At 42.3% G+C, this 14,630-nt stretch overlaps 1 protein-coding gene across 1 annotated transcript in view; it reads right to left on the reverse strand.

Moving 5' to 3' along the window:
• Positions 1-6,444: 6,444 nt before the first annotated feature.
• The window catches only part of plpp4 (phospholipid phosphatase 4), a 418,453-nt gene continuing 410,267 nt past the window's right edge, over positions 6,445-14,630 (reverse strand). The window contains exon 7 of the mRNA XM_070874999.1: positions 6,445-6,641. Within this exon, the coding sequence (XP_070731100.1) occupies positions 6,445-6,641 (197 nt within the window). The remainder of the gene's footprint in view (positions 6,642-14,630) is intronic.

A 14,630-nucleotide genomic window follows, 5' to 3' on the forward strand; every position in this document is an offset into this window, starting at 1 on the left:
CTCTACTCATTGGAATTCAGAAGAATGAGAGGTGATCTTTTCGAAACATATAAGATTATGAGGGGGCTTGACAAGGTGGATGCAAAGAGGATGTTTCCACTGATGGGGGAGACTAGAACTAGAGGGCATGATCTTAGAAGAAGGGACCGCCCATTTAAAACAGAGATGAGGAGGAATTTCTTAGAGGGTTGTAAATTTGTGGAATTTGCTGCCTCTGAGAGCTTTGGAAACATAGAAACATAGAAACATAGAAAATAGGTGCAGGAGCAGGCCATTCAGCCCTTCTAGCCTGCACCGCCATTCAGAAATAGACAGTTTCTTAAATGATAAGGGGTTATGAGGAGCGGGCAGGGAAGTGGAGCTAAGTCCATGATCAGATCAGCCATGATCTTATTGAATGGCGGAGCAGGCTCGAGGGGCCGTATGGCCTACTCCTGTTCCTATTTCTTGTGTTCTTATGACCTATTTCCCGTAGCAGAGGGGTCAATAACCAGGGGGCATAGATTTAAAGTAATTGGTAGAAGGTTTAGAGGGGACTTGAGAAATGTTTTCACCCAGAGGGTGGTGGGGGTCTAGAACCCACTGCTAGAAGGGTTGGTAGAGGCAGAAACCCTCATAGCATTTAAAAAGTACTTGGATTGCTGTAACTTAGAAGCCTACGGACCAAGAGCTGGAAAGTGGGATTAGGCTGGATAGCTTGTCGGCCGGAATGGGCCGAATGGCCTCCTTCTGTGCTGTAATTTTCTATGATTCTATGAGATGCATGACTGTTTTGTTGAGGGGAAATGGTTTGTAATTAAAAGTGAGTTGGGAAGCCGGTACTGATGGTTTGATGGATAAATCTGTACATGGGGTGACACTGGACTACACAGTCTTGGAACGTACCAGGTTTAAACCCAGGTCTGGGCTGAGTTCGTAGAACTCAGTTGGGATGGCAATGGTGGAGTTACAATTGGTCTTATTTCTAAATGGGGGAAAAATCAGCCAGGGTTCCCACTCCTGACCACCATCACTTGATTGTGTGCATAGAGAGCTGCTGGCACCTGTAGACCTGCACTTCAATGTGAGTCTTTTCAGGGAGGATGTTTGCATTAAAGAGAGAGGGGCCATTCATCCCACCAGTTTGAGCTGCGTTTGCGCCTATGCCTTAGAGTTGAAAGAGGTGAAATTCACCCTGGCTGTAGTGCAAAATGTGTGAATACAAATCGGCCACCCGTTTTACACTCTGTCCTGTTTTCTGTTGCATTGTAGTTGTAATATATATAGTTCTACCTGTGGACTACTGTGGCACTGCAGCCAGTGCTGTGTACAAATAAAGAGGGAATAAGTCACCTGACTAGAGTTCTGGAGTGTTCTGCCATCTTCAGGCTTGTGTGTTTTTGTGAGTTGTACTGAAGATATAACAATGGTGATGAAGGTGAGATAATCGGGGAAAAAATGCTGCAATTTTTGTTGGTGGAGGATTCAGCCAACCGACAGAGACTTTGAAAGCTTCTCTGTTTTGATTAACAGCTACAAATCCAAGATAAATTACAAGCACACATGTCTGAACTGCCAGAGTCCAGATGGCCATGCCTACGGGAATAATGGGGCGCTTGGGGAAGTTTCAGTGTGACCGTGAAAGTTTCGGAGCATATGTGGAGTGGCTAGAAATGTTTTTCACCGCAAATAATATCATTGAAATCCCCAATTATGTAAATCATAACCGAGTGGTGTTGGAAAGACAACGGGTGATTTTCTTAACTGAAACAGGGCCCGAAGTTTGCTTGTGCCTGTCCAGCCAAAGGACACAACTCTTCAGCAGAACAGCACTACACTACAGTCCTGAGCCCCTAGAAATTGCTGAAAGTTATCGTTTTGGAATACGAGATCAGTTAACCGAAGAAAATATCAGAGTACATCATAGCATTAAAAAAGCTATCTATTCACTGTCATTTCGGAAACTTTCAGGACCGAGCATTGTGTGACCGCTTTGTTTGTGGGATGAAAAATGATGCGATCAGAAGAAAGTTACTGACAACTCCTAACTTGACTTTTGATTTAGTGTGTCAGACAGCTATGTCAATGAACGTGGCCGACCAATATTCCCGAGAATTTCATATTATTTCCAGTCATCAGACAACCGAGGTGAATCGCCTGCAGGTTAAAAGTAAAAAGCAGTTGGGCTCCTCGGTCTCAGAAACTGGCAATTGAAGTCCTGCTATTGGTGCCTGGGACAACACATTGCTCAAAGTTGTCCATATGTGAAGGCAGAGTGTTTAATTTGCAGGGAAACTGGGCATCTTGCGAAGGCATACCGACTAAAGAATAAACCAGCTTTCAAAGCTATAAGTAGAAATCCCCAGAGACTACATAGCATGGAAGAAAAACAACAAGATGAAGAGGTTTTAGAGCTACACATCATGAGGAGCACGAGGTTAACTAACAGTGATTCAAAAAATATCATAATCCACAGAGATGTTGCAGGAACCAAGATACCCATGGAAATCGGTACAGGTGCATCCGTGAGTGTAGTACTGGAGTCGCTATACCTTGACAAATTGTGGGAATTCCCATTGGAGAAATCCAAAATCGAGCTGCGAGGCTATTCGGGAGAGAACATTCCTGTGGTAGGTCGTATCACCGTACCGGTGAAATACAAGGATCAATTTCAGAGCTTGCCTCTATTAGTAGTGGCGGGAGACAAGCCTGTCTTACTAGGAAGAAATTTGTTCAGATCACTGAAGCTGGATTTGAGTGAGATTTTTCATGTTGAAACGAGATTTGCATCAAAGGATGCTGTCATCAAGAATTATCCGCAGGTGTTCTGCGAAACAGGCAGTCCGATCCAAGGCTTCAAGGCGAGTGTCAGGGTACAGAAGGACGCTAGATCAGTTTACTGCAAGGCACGTTCCGTACCATATGCACTCGAGGAGAAAGTTGAGCAAGAACTCAAAAGACTAGAGACTGAGAACATTATTTCTAAGATAGGTCTTTGTAATTGGGCTACACCCATTGTTGTTGTACCTAAGTCCGATGGTAAGATAAGATTGTGTGGTGATTATAAAGTAACTTTAAACCAAGTTCAAAGGGGTAATCTCCCCAATACATTGCCAAATGTAGAAGATTTGTTCACAATACTGACAGGTGGTCAGATCTTCTCAAAGTTGGATCTTACAAATGTCTACTTACAACTTGAACTAGATGAGGAGTCCAAGTCATGCTTGACTATAAATACTCATCTAGGCCTGTATTAATTTAATAGGCTACCATTTGGAATGTCTTCCGCCCCTGCCATATTCCAAGGGGTGATGAACCAGATTTTGCAAGATATTTAGATGACATACTAATTTCAGTACAAAATAGGCAAATTCATAATAACATATTGAATGAAGTCCTCAAATGGCTTGATAAGCACAGAGTACGAGTGTCTGCTCGCAAGTGTGAGTTATTTCAAAACTCTCGAGTACTTAGGGTACAGAATAGACAAAGATGGTTTACATCCAACCAAGGGAAAGTTGGATGCAATCAGAAATGCACCCACTCCCAAGAATGTCACTGAACTTCGATCATTTTTGGGTCTTTTGAACTATTATGGGAAGTTCCTACCAAATTTAACTACAGTATTACATCCACTGAATGAACTATTGAAAAAAAAAGGTCCATTGGAAGTGGTCAGAAGAGTGCGATACAACATTCACGGAGTGTAAAAGCAAATTGGTAGAGAGCACCATGTTAGTTCACTATGACGTATCTAAGGAGATCAAGCGAGCATGTGATTCCTCTCTGTATGGAGTTGGGGCAGTGCTCTCTCAAGTATTACGTAGTGGGGAGGAGAGACCAATTGTTTTTGCTTCATGCACTCTCAGTGCCAGCGAGTGTAATTTTGCACAAATCGAAAGGGACGCTTTGGCATTAATTTTTGGGTCAAGAAGTTCCACAAATACTTGTATGGTCATGAGTTTACCATCATTACGGACCATAAGCCCCTGACAGCAATCCTCCATCCAAAATCCCCAGTTCCAACATTAGCTGCAGCCCGAATGCAGAGATGGGTTTTGATTTTGTCAGCATATACATATGACATCAGCTGATCATAGTAATGCTGATGCTATGTCTAGATTACATTCCCCATCACAAGTTACACCCGATAGGGATGAAGTGTTTTATTTTTCATACATTGATGAACTGCCATTCACGGCTGAAGAGATTGGTAGAGCAACCAAACGTGACCCAGTTATGTCAAAGGTGCATGACCAAAGTGCAAATGACTGGCCAAACCAGGTAACAGACAAAGATATTCATCCATTCTTCATTTGTAGGAATGAATTAGCAGTTGATAAAGATTGTATCATGTGGGGTGCAAGAGTGGTTATACCAAATAAATTCAGGTCCAAATTATTAGAGGACCTCCATGACCAGCACCTGGGAATGTGCTTGACCAAGAGTTTTGCATGCAGTTACTTTGATAGAGGTAGAGTAAAAGAGAGAGTTCAAATGGAAATCAAGGGCATCCCTTGGAGGAAAATGTTCCTCAGGATGAGCCTCGAATGAGTTTAAATTCAACACCATGTTTGGAAGGTTCTGTTCGAGAGCGAAGGTATCCTCTTCAAAACAGAAAACAAGCTTCATTTGTAAATATAGCAAAATAAGTCCATATCTTTTGTTATGTATAACCGTGGAAGTTGTTTTAGTATAATTGCTTCTTCATTAAGGAGGGAGAAGTGTAATATATTTAGCTCCACCTGTACAAATAAAGAGGGAACAGGTCACCTGACTAGAGTTCCAGAGTGTTCTGCCATCTTGAGGCTTGTGTGTGTTTGTGAGTTGTACTGAAGATATAACAGTAGCGACGATTTGCTATCTCCCATCTAGCTCTGCCCCCAAAGACAAAATTCACCCCCGGAAGCTCACTCTAACATCCAATCCCCCATATTTATATTCTTCTCGTATTTAGCATTCCCATGAGTCTCAGAACCCTCCTAGTGTTTCTAACTTTAAAATCCCTAAACCTCTCCACCTCTCTCTTCCTTTTAGATGTTCATTAAAACCAGGCAGTGAGTTCCAGAACCCCACTCACCCTCTCACCTGTCCTAATATCTCCTTATCTGGCTTGGTGTCAAATTTTGTCTGATTACACTCTTGCGAATCGCCTTGGGATGTTTCTTATGTTAAAGGTGCTATATAAATACAAGTTGTTGTTGTTGAGTCCCCACCTTCATAGAGGTGGCAAGAAAGCTGGAGTGGAAAAAATGATGAAAGAACAATGGGGAAAAAATAAATAAGTGCAAAGCAGCCTACATATGTGAATAGAAAACACAAATATTGCAGTTTGCAAAAAAAAAAGTAATACATGTATCTCTCTTTCTTGCAATTAGTTGTGACCCTGAGATGGTGGAAAAAAATTAAAGGCAATGGAACAACTGCGAAGTGATTAAAATGTGATGAGATTTGATATTTGACAGGCACAAGAGATAATAGATATAGCGGATTTAGGAAAGCTGATTGTAAAGTAATGACCAATGAAATAAGGAAAATAAATTTGTGAGCATCAGATGAAATGGAAAGCTTTCAGGATATATTGGAAATGGTGCAAATTAAATATGTTATCTTGTATAGAAGTTGAAGGTTAATATCGGAACCTAGACCTAAATAGTTTAAAAAGTAGCCTTCGATATTTACATGTTGAGTTCACAAAAGTAAAAGACCCAGCAATATCTAGACCAGGCAGTGCATGGCAATTAGGTGAATTATAAAGATGTAATATAATAAACCAAATATTCAAATTAAAAGCAGAATGTTATTATAGCTTAATAAAACAATTGATGAAAAAGCTATGCAAAAAATACATTTTTGTACAATTTCAATTTTAATGAATAATACCACATCACTTGAGCCTAGAAAAATGAAATTTCAATACATTTATTCAGATTAATACTGGTATCTCACTTCCTGTCATTTGTAATTACATCTTCAATGCAACCTTCTATAACCGTTTCACAATATTAATTTTGCTGCATTCATCAAAAGTTTTAATTACATTTTAATCAAGGCTTTATACATGATCTCTTCATACTGTCCACTTTGTAATTCTATTTAATTAAAGCATTTTCTTTCCAATATTGTGCAGAAACCTTTCTGTTACTTCAATCTTACACTGTAATTACTTTTCATTCAAAACTATTTCTCTGATTTGTTATGCATTCAGAGCATTTTGCCATTTATACCATGTTTAATATCTGGTAACCTTTTGAAAATGAATTTCTTATCTCAGACGACATATATGCATGCCATTTTTGTAATAACCTATTTCACTTCCAAAGTTTGCTTTCAAATGGACATATAAAGGACAAAGGTACATGATCGAGTTATGAAATTGATTTTTTTTTGTTTCTTTAAATAGATTTTGTTTTGATTCACGTGGAATGTTAGAAGGGATAATTGTCCATGTGAGAACTGCAGTAGTCATACAGGGCCTTCATTTAATCCCTCTAAAGCCAGGCTGGTAACTTTGTCTGGAGTAACTTCTTCCCGTTCAGCTGATACCTGAACCATGAGACAGACATGAGGTTTGTGGCATTCTGTGTGATTCAGTGATGGATAATGTTGTCTGTAGGCAAGGTAGGCAAAAGTAATGCCAACGAAGGCACCAACCAATGCATCTGCAATACAAAAACAAATTCTAAGTTTGAGTTGGGAACATACGGCACTAGCAGACAGAAAAACACCAACTGGTCCTTCAAGTCTGACCTATTCAGGGAGAGTCAATTTATTTAAAAGCCCGAGGCTAATTCAGAGAAAAAGAAAAAAAGACAGATTTGCATTTATATAGTGCCTTTCATGATCACCGGAAGTCTTAAAGCACTTTACAGCCAATGAAGTACTTTTAAAGTGTAGTCACTGTTGTAATGTAGGACATGCGGCAGCCAATTTGCACACAGCAAGCTCCCACAAACAGCAATGTGATAATGACCAGATAGTCTGTTTTTGTTATGTTGATTGAGGGATAATATTGGCCAGGATACCAGGGATAACTCCCCTGCTCTTCTCCGAATATTGCCATGGGATCTTTTACGTCCACCTGAGAGAGCAGACGGGACCTCGGTTTAATGTCTCATCCAAAAGACGGCACCTCTGACAGTGCAACACTCCCTCAGCATTGCACTGGAGTGTCAGCCTAGAGGGGAAAGAATTATGGGGAATTCCTTTCTGACCTCTGAAGGCAATCAAAAATGTGTTCCAGAAGATAACGATGACCATGAGATTCATTGTCAACATCGCACCTACCTTTTGTATACAACGATTTCAACCTCCTCCTGGAGCATGTCCAGCTCCCTTTTTGAATATCGGCAGAGAATCTGCATGAGCCGGCAACCTATTCCAAAGATCAGTGACCCACTGTGGGAAGAAAAATGCTTTTGCTTCTAACCTAGTTCTACGCTTATGTAACTTGTACACATGTCCCCTCATTCTCCCTAACTTAGCTAATTCAAATAAAATGTCCGCATACACAGAGTCTAGTCCCCTTATCATTTTAAATACTTCAATGAAGTCTCCCCAAAGCCAACGCTTTTCCAGATTAAAAGAACTTAGCTCCCCGAGCCTTCTGTGATGGCTAAAGGTGTTTAAACTATTGGCCAAAAATTGCGGTTGGAGGCTTCCCTCAGGCGGATGCCTCCGACTGGAAATATTTTACGAAAGTAGATGGTGGTCCCGGAGGAATGGACACTTGCACTCCGAGGCCTAGCTGCACAGCCCAGCGCAGAGGCCCATGTATCCCAGGAACGTAAGGGCATCCTGGGATCACGTGGGCCTGGACCATCAATCACAATGTAGTATTCTCATTCATCATAATGGAAGCTCTGAGCTCCCATACTATCAATGAGAATACCCCTAAAATCAAATAAAACACAAACATAAATTTAATAAAACACCACATTAAAAAAAAAATTAATAGAAATTGCATTAAATTAAATGTTTGAGAAAAATTTAGTTTTTGAAATTTAAAAAAATGGTTTAATAGTGTTAAATAAACTTACATTCATAGGGTTTTTAATATAAAAATAAGTAATAACATTTATTTTTTCTATCTATTAAAACTCTTACTCTGGTAAAAGCAGGCATTACTTTGGTAGGAAGAATAAAAAAACAGAATATTTTTAAATGGTGAGAAACTTTTAAATGTTGGTGTACAAAGAGATTTGGGTGACCTTGTGCCAGAAACTAGCATGCAGGTACAACAAGCAATAAGGAAGATAAATTACATGTTGTCCTTTATCACAAGGGAGTTTGAGTACAACAGTAAGGAAGTCTTGCTGCAATTGTACAGGGCCTTGGTAAGACCACACCTGGAGTACTCTGCACAGTTTTAGTCTCCTTATCTAAGGATGGATATACAGGTTGAACCTTCTTTATCCAGAACTCTCTTATTCAGAACCACCCTTCGACCAGAACCATTCCCAGCCACCAGGTGGCGCATGCGCAGAACTCCGACATGAACAAATTGAAGTCCTTCCTCGCTGCCGACTCCCACAATCGCTGGCCTGACCCCGCGATCCACCGCCCCCCATGATCTCTCTGCCACACTCCCAGCCCCAAGCCAGCCAGCCCCGATTTATCGTGACCACCTCTCGTCTGGAAAAATCCCTTATCCAAAACAGGCTGGGTCCCGATAAGGGAGGTTCAACCTGTACTTGCCTTGGAGGGGGTGCAACGGAGGTTCACTAGATTGATTCCTGGAATGAGAGGGTTGTCTTATGATAGATTGTGTAGAATGGGCCTATACTCGCTGGAGTTTAGAAGAATGAGACGTGATCTCATTGAAATGTAGATTCTGAAGGGGTTTAACAGGTTAGATGCTGAGAGGTTGTTTCCCCTGGCTGGAGTGTCTAGAACTAGGGGGCACAATCTCAGGATAAGGGGTAGGCCATTTAAGACCGCGATGAGGAGGAATTTCTTCACTCGGGGTCGTGAATCTTTGGAATTCTCTGCCCAGAGTGCTGTGGATGCTGAGTCTCTGAGTATATTCAAAGCTCAGATAGATACATTTTTAGGGTCTAGGGGAATCGAGGGATATGGAGATTGAGCGGGAAAGTAGAGTTGAGGTCGATGATCAGCCATGATCCTATTGAATGCCGGAGCTGTATGGCCTACTCCTGCACCTATTTCTTATGTTCTAAAGCCTGCTTTTACCAGGCATAAGAGTTTGAAGGACAGTCGCTGGGCAAGAGTTGGGCAAACCTCTGAAACTTTTCCAGGGTGCCTCTATCTCAGAATGTGAGGGGACCAGAACTGGACACAGTAATCTAGATGGAGCCTAATCAAGGTCTTGTACAAGAACACTGTATGAAAGTTCACTGGCATTTAATGAAATATAAATTTGTCGGTTGGTGCTTAAAATGACAAAATGTAATCTAATAAGATTTTTACTTCAAGCTATGGAGTATTTTTGGAAAGACTAGTCACTTCAGCAGAAATTATTTAATTATCGATGTATCAGTGCTAAATAAAACTTGCACTGGAATATGGACAGAAACCTAATTAGTTTCAATTATTTGTCCTGTCGACTAAAAATTTTCAATTGAGTTGGTCTTATCATGAATTAATGAATGCTGTTAGTTAATCGGAAGCTTAGATTTAATTAAACTATTAAGATGGTTACGATGAGTATACCAGTGTGATTTGTGGTAGAAGATGGGGCGAAGCGCTCTGTTGTACTTCATATGTGAATCCACTCTTGGTCCTATAGAATATTTCTTATGTCCATTAGATAGGAAAGCATTCATGAACCAACAGTGGCAGGTTAAGAACCTGCACTCTACTCTCTTTCATCTACTTTGCTTGTAAAGATGCATTTTTTTAGTTGCAGCCAGCCATGTTCTATAATGTACTAGTTATCTTTAATTTTAGCTAGATACTCCTTATGTTAACTGTACAGTTTATTAGAGAAATACAGAGATATTGCCAATTACTTTTTGAAACTATATATATTCTTAGCATCCTGATTTCATAGGAATGTGTTTGCTAGGTTGAGACCTCCTATCTAAATCACATTTAATTCTTTAAAAAAAAACTATACCACCTCCATGACACTCACTGCATCCATCATCATCATCGTAGCCTGTCTCTCGGAATCGAGGAAGACTTGCTTCCACTCCTGAAGTGAGTTCTTTGGTGGCTGAACAGTCCAATACGAGAGCCACAGACTTTGTCACAGGTGAGACAGACATTCGTCGAGGGAAGGGTTGGGTGAGATTGGTTTGCCACACGCTCCTTCCGCTGCCTGCGCTTCACCTCTTCATGCTCCCGACATTGAGATTCGAAGAGCTCAACGCTCTCCCGGGTGCACTTCCTCCACTTAGGGCAGTCTTCGGCCAGGAACTCCTAGGTGTCAGTGGTGATGTCGCACTTTACCAGGATGGCTTTGAGGGTGTCCTTGTAACATTTCCACTGCCCACCTTTGGCTCGTTTGCCATGAAGGAGTTCCGCATAAAGCATTTGGTTAGGGAGTCTCGTGTCTGGCATGCGAACCATGTGACCTGCCCAGCGAAGCTGATCGAGTGCGGTCAGTGCTTCAATGCTGGGGATGTTAGCCTGGACGAGGACACTGATGTTGGTGTGCCTGTCCTCCCAGGAGATTTGCAGGATCTTGTGGAGACATCGTTGGTGGTATTTCTCCAGCGATCTGAGGTGTCTTCTGTACATCGTCTGTGCCTCTGATCCATACAGGAGGGTGGGTATTACTACAGCCCTGTAGATCATGAACTTGGTGGTAGATTTGAGGGCCTGGTCTTCGAACACTCTTTTCCTCAGGCGGCGAAGGCTGCACTGGCGCACTGGAGGCGGTGTTGAATCGCCACATCAATGTCTGCTTTTGTTGACAAATTCAGAAGAGAGTTGGAGCGATGACGCAGCATCCACCACTGCTGGAACAGGTAGCATTTCAGTGCTGTGTGGGTGGCAAGAGAGGATTTGGTGGCAACGTTATCAGGGAGGGATAGGCATGAGTTCTGAGATGGTTACAGAGTTGGAGGGGGATATAATTACTTTATAAAAAGTGCTGGCAAGGGGACTTCTCTCACAGCAAAAAGGATACATCATCAATGCACCATAGACCTGTGATAGACTTGCTCTGCTCATGCCTGGCCTGTAGTACGTGAGTGCATTCAGGACGTGATCCTTTTCCACTCTAGTTGGAGAACCTCAACAAGGAGAGGCCACCGATGAACCAATGCTGTAAAGTTCAAATAAACTTGAGATCGTTCCATTATACAGATCAGCTCTTGGTCATCCCATCTCACTCAAGGCAGTTTCTTATTTCTCTAAACTTAATTTCTCAACACAAAACTTCCCACTGAAAACAATGAATAAAAAATCTTGAAGTATGTGGTTGGGTAAGAGTTAAATTCATATCCCTGTTGATGCTGTTATATTCTTCCAATGCGGCTGGCATGTGTTATGCACTAAATCTCTGCATCAGTAAGCACAATCAGGTGAGCCAAATGGATAAAATTCTGTCCCAAAGAAACACTTACACTATATGTTATAAGACATTCATTGTGGTGCATTTCTCATTTTAATGGAGACCAATGAATGGATTTACAACGTCTATGCTCTAATCGGATGGAGCTTTCATTGATTTGAAAATTTCTGTCAGTTAAAAGCCTTTAGACCACAGTTTCTGGTGTTATCTTTTAGGCTGTTCCCATTACTGACAGCCAAAACATAAATGTAATATTTATCAACGTATTTTTAACATGGGTAACCCATGGGTTACAATGGTAGAATGCTCCAGTTAGATTTCTGAACTCTATTCCCTCAATAGATGAGTTTCAATACACCTTGTTGGGCTCCTTAAAATGATCACTTCACAACAGCAGAAAGATGCACTCGACTGATCTTTGTCCCTTGTTAGCTGTATGAGCTTGTGGCCCCGCATTCTCTGGTTGACCTTTAGCACAGTGTTTGGAGGAAGAATCTGAAGTGGCAACACGGGATCTAAAGACTGGGATAAATGAAAATCCACACTGATTTCAAAAAATATCCCTTGCACTCAGTACCTGTAAAGGTGGGGTAAAATAGCTGATACTGGCAAAAATAGTTGGGGAGAGAAGGAGAAACAAAAATTGTGAGATGTGTGTGAAGTTCTTGCAGAGCAAAAGATGTTAAATCTAATTTCTATTCAATGTTTTTTTTTTAAAGTGCCACATTAATAAATATTTTTAATAGATGCTGCTTGTTTTTAGTTCCTCTGTTGAACTGTTCTGAAGTGAGGCAAGTCTATTACCTCATCCCAAGTAACACCACGGGTGTAGGAGGAACTGTAATGCAGGTAGAATTTTCCTACAATCAACTTTCAATCAGAAAAGACTAGAATGACCTTTTCAAGATGACCGTTTATTTCCTGAAAATTGCAGCTTGCAGGATGTGGGGCAGTTGTATTTTTTTTAATAGCTACATCATGTGCAATAGCAAGGAAAAAATATTGTAGAAGAGTAATGTAAAAGCAACAAAACTATACCATCATTGGGGGCGAAATTCGGTACCGCTCCATTTGGGGCGGTAACTTTACACTTTCAAAAAATTTAGCGCCCGGCGAGATGCCTTGTGAAATTCGGCGTTTACACCCCAGGTGTGAAGGAGGTGTAAATAAGGCGCTAATGGCCTCAGCTGGGTACTCCAGGGGCGCTCTTCACAGCCACATAACCAATTTCGGCTGAGATCCATTCAGCAATCAGCCTTCAATCCTTGACTCCAACTCGATCTGGCTCTTTTGAACCTGCTGCTTATTTTCAGCATTGCTGTACTTGAGTCAGTGGACCTGAGGAGTATTCCAAAATGGTTGCTGTGAATCCCGCTTCAAGGGAGAGGGCCGGCCACACGATTTAACGATGTGGCTCTTGAGGCATTGGTAGAGGCACTGCAGACAAGGAGGGAGTCGCTGTTCCCTGCATCGGGAAGGAGGCCATCTCTGCAGGTTTTCAGGGCCATGTGGCAAAAGTCCACCCAGGAGGTGTTGGCCAGCACTGTGGTGCAGAGAAGCCTCACCCAGTGCAGGAAAAAATTCAACGACCTATGTCGGATGGTGAAGGTGAGTACAAACTTCCACACCTCTTACATACCAGCCTCTCAACCTCTGTCTGTGTACACTGTGCAAACCACCACTCAACCACCAAACAGCTGCAGATACTCACACTCACATCCTCATCTCATGCATTGCCTATATTCACAGCTATTCAACCATGGCAGGCATATCTTCCACATACATAGCTGGACTCTTACTCTCACAAGTTCCTTTTTTTTTGCAGGCCAAGGTGGCACATAACAGGAGGGAGCAGCAGCGGACTGGAGGAGGAGAACTTGAACTGTGCGAGCTGAGTGACCTTGAGGAGCGAATGCTGCGGCTTATTGGCCCGCAGGTGGGGGATGCCATGGCCAGCGGAAACGTCGACCCCGCTGGGGGCAGCAACCGTATCCTTATCCCCTCTCCTTTTCTCATCCCATTTCCTCATCACACCAGACAGCTTTATCACTTTCCAGCTCCTACATAAGAACATAAGAAATAGGAGCAGGAGTAGGCCATACGGCCCCTCGAGCCTGCTCCACCATTTAATACGATCATGACTGATCTGATCATGGACTCGGCTCCACTTCCCCGCCCGCTCCCCATAACCCCTTATCCCCTTATTATTTAAGAAACTGTCTATTTCTGTCTTAAATTTATTCAATGTCCCAGCTTCCACAGCTCTCTGAGACAGCGAATTCCACAGATTAACAACCCTCAGAGAAGAAATTTCTCCTTATCTCAGTTTTAAATGGGTGGCCCCTTATTCTGAGATCGTGCCCTCTAGTTCTAGTCTCCCTCATCAGTGGAAACATCCTCTCTGCATCAACCTTGTCAAGCCCCCTCATAATCTAATACGTTTCAATAAGATCACCTCTCATTCTTCTGAATTCCAATGAGTAGAGGCCCAACCTACTCAACCTTTCTGTTAGGTATGTAAACCTGTAATTACCATGTCTAACCACCAAAGGGCTTATCCCCTGGAGTCCCAAGGGATCCCACAATCTCTTGGGAGCACAGGTATTTAAGGAGGCCTCACAAGCTGGAGAGGCACTCTCAGATCTGCAATAAAGGACTCCGGTCACACTTACTTTGAGCTTGCAGTACCTAGTCTGACTCTTTATTCAAGACATAACAACTGGCAACGAGATACAGATGACGAACCCCAACGCAATAATACAGAGAACTATGGGCATCCTGGAGAATTTTCAGAGGGAGATGATTGGGAAACCTTCGTGGAGCGACTTGACCAATACTTCGTGGCCAACAAGCTGGAAGGAGAAGTGAACGCTGCCAAACGAAGGGCGATCCGCCACCGTTTGCGGGACATCAATGTATGGCCTCATGAAAAACCTGCTCGCTCCAGCGAAACCCACAGATAAGTCATACGATGAGTTGTGAACACTGGTCCGGGAGCATTTAAACCCGAAGGAAAGCATTCTGATGGCAAAGTATCTGTTCTACACGTACAAGAGGTTTGAAGGCCAGGAGGTGGCGAGCTACGTCGCCGAGCTAAGGCGCCTTGCAGGACATTGCGAATTTGAAAGACACTTGGAGCATATGCTCAGGGACTTCTTTGTACTTGACA

This window comes from Pristiophorus japonicus, chromosome 3, assembly GCF_044704955.1.
Source record: "Pristiophorus japonicus isolate sPriJap1 chromosome 3, sPriJap1.hap1, whole genome shotgun sequence".
NCBI classification, from domain to species: domain Eukaryota; kingdom Metazoa; phylum Chordata; class Chondrichthyes; family Pristiophoridae; genus Pristiophorus; species Pristiophorus japonicus.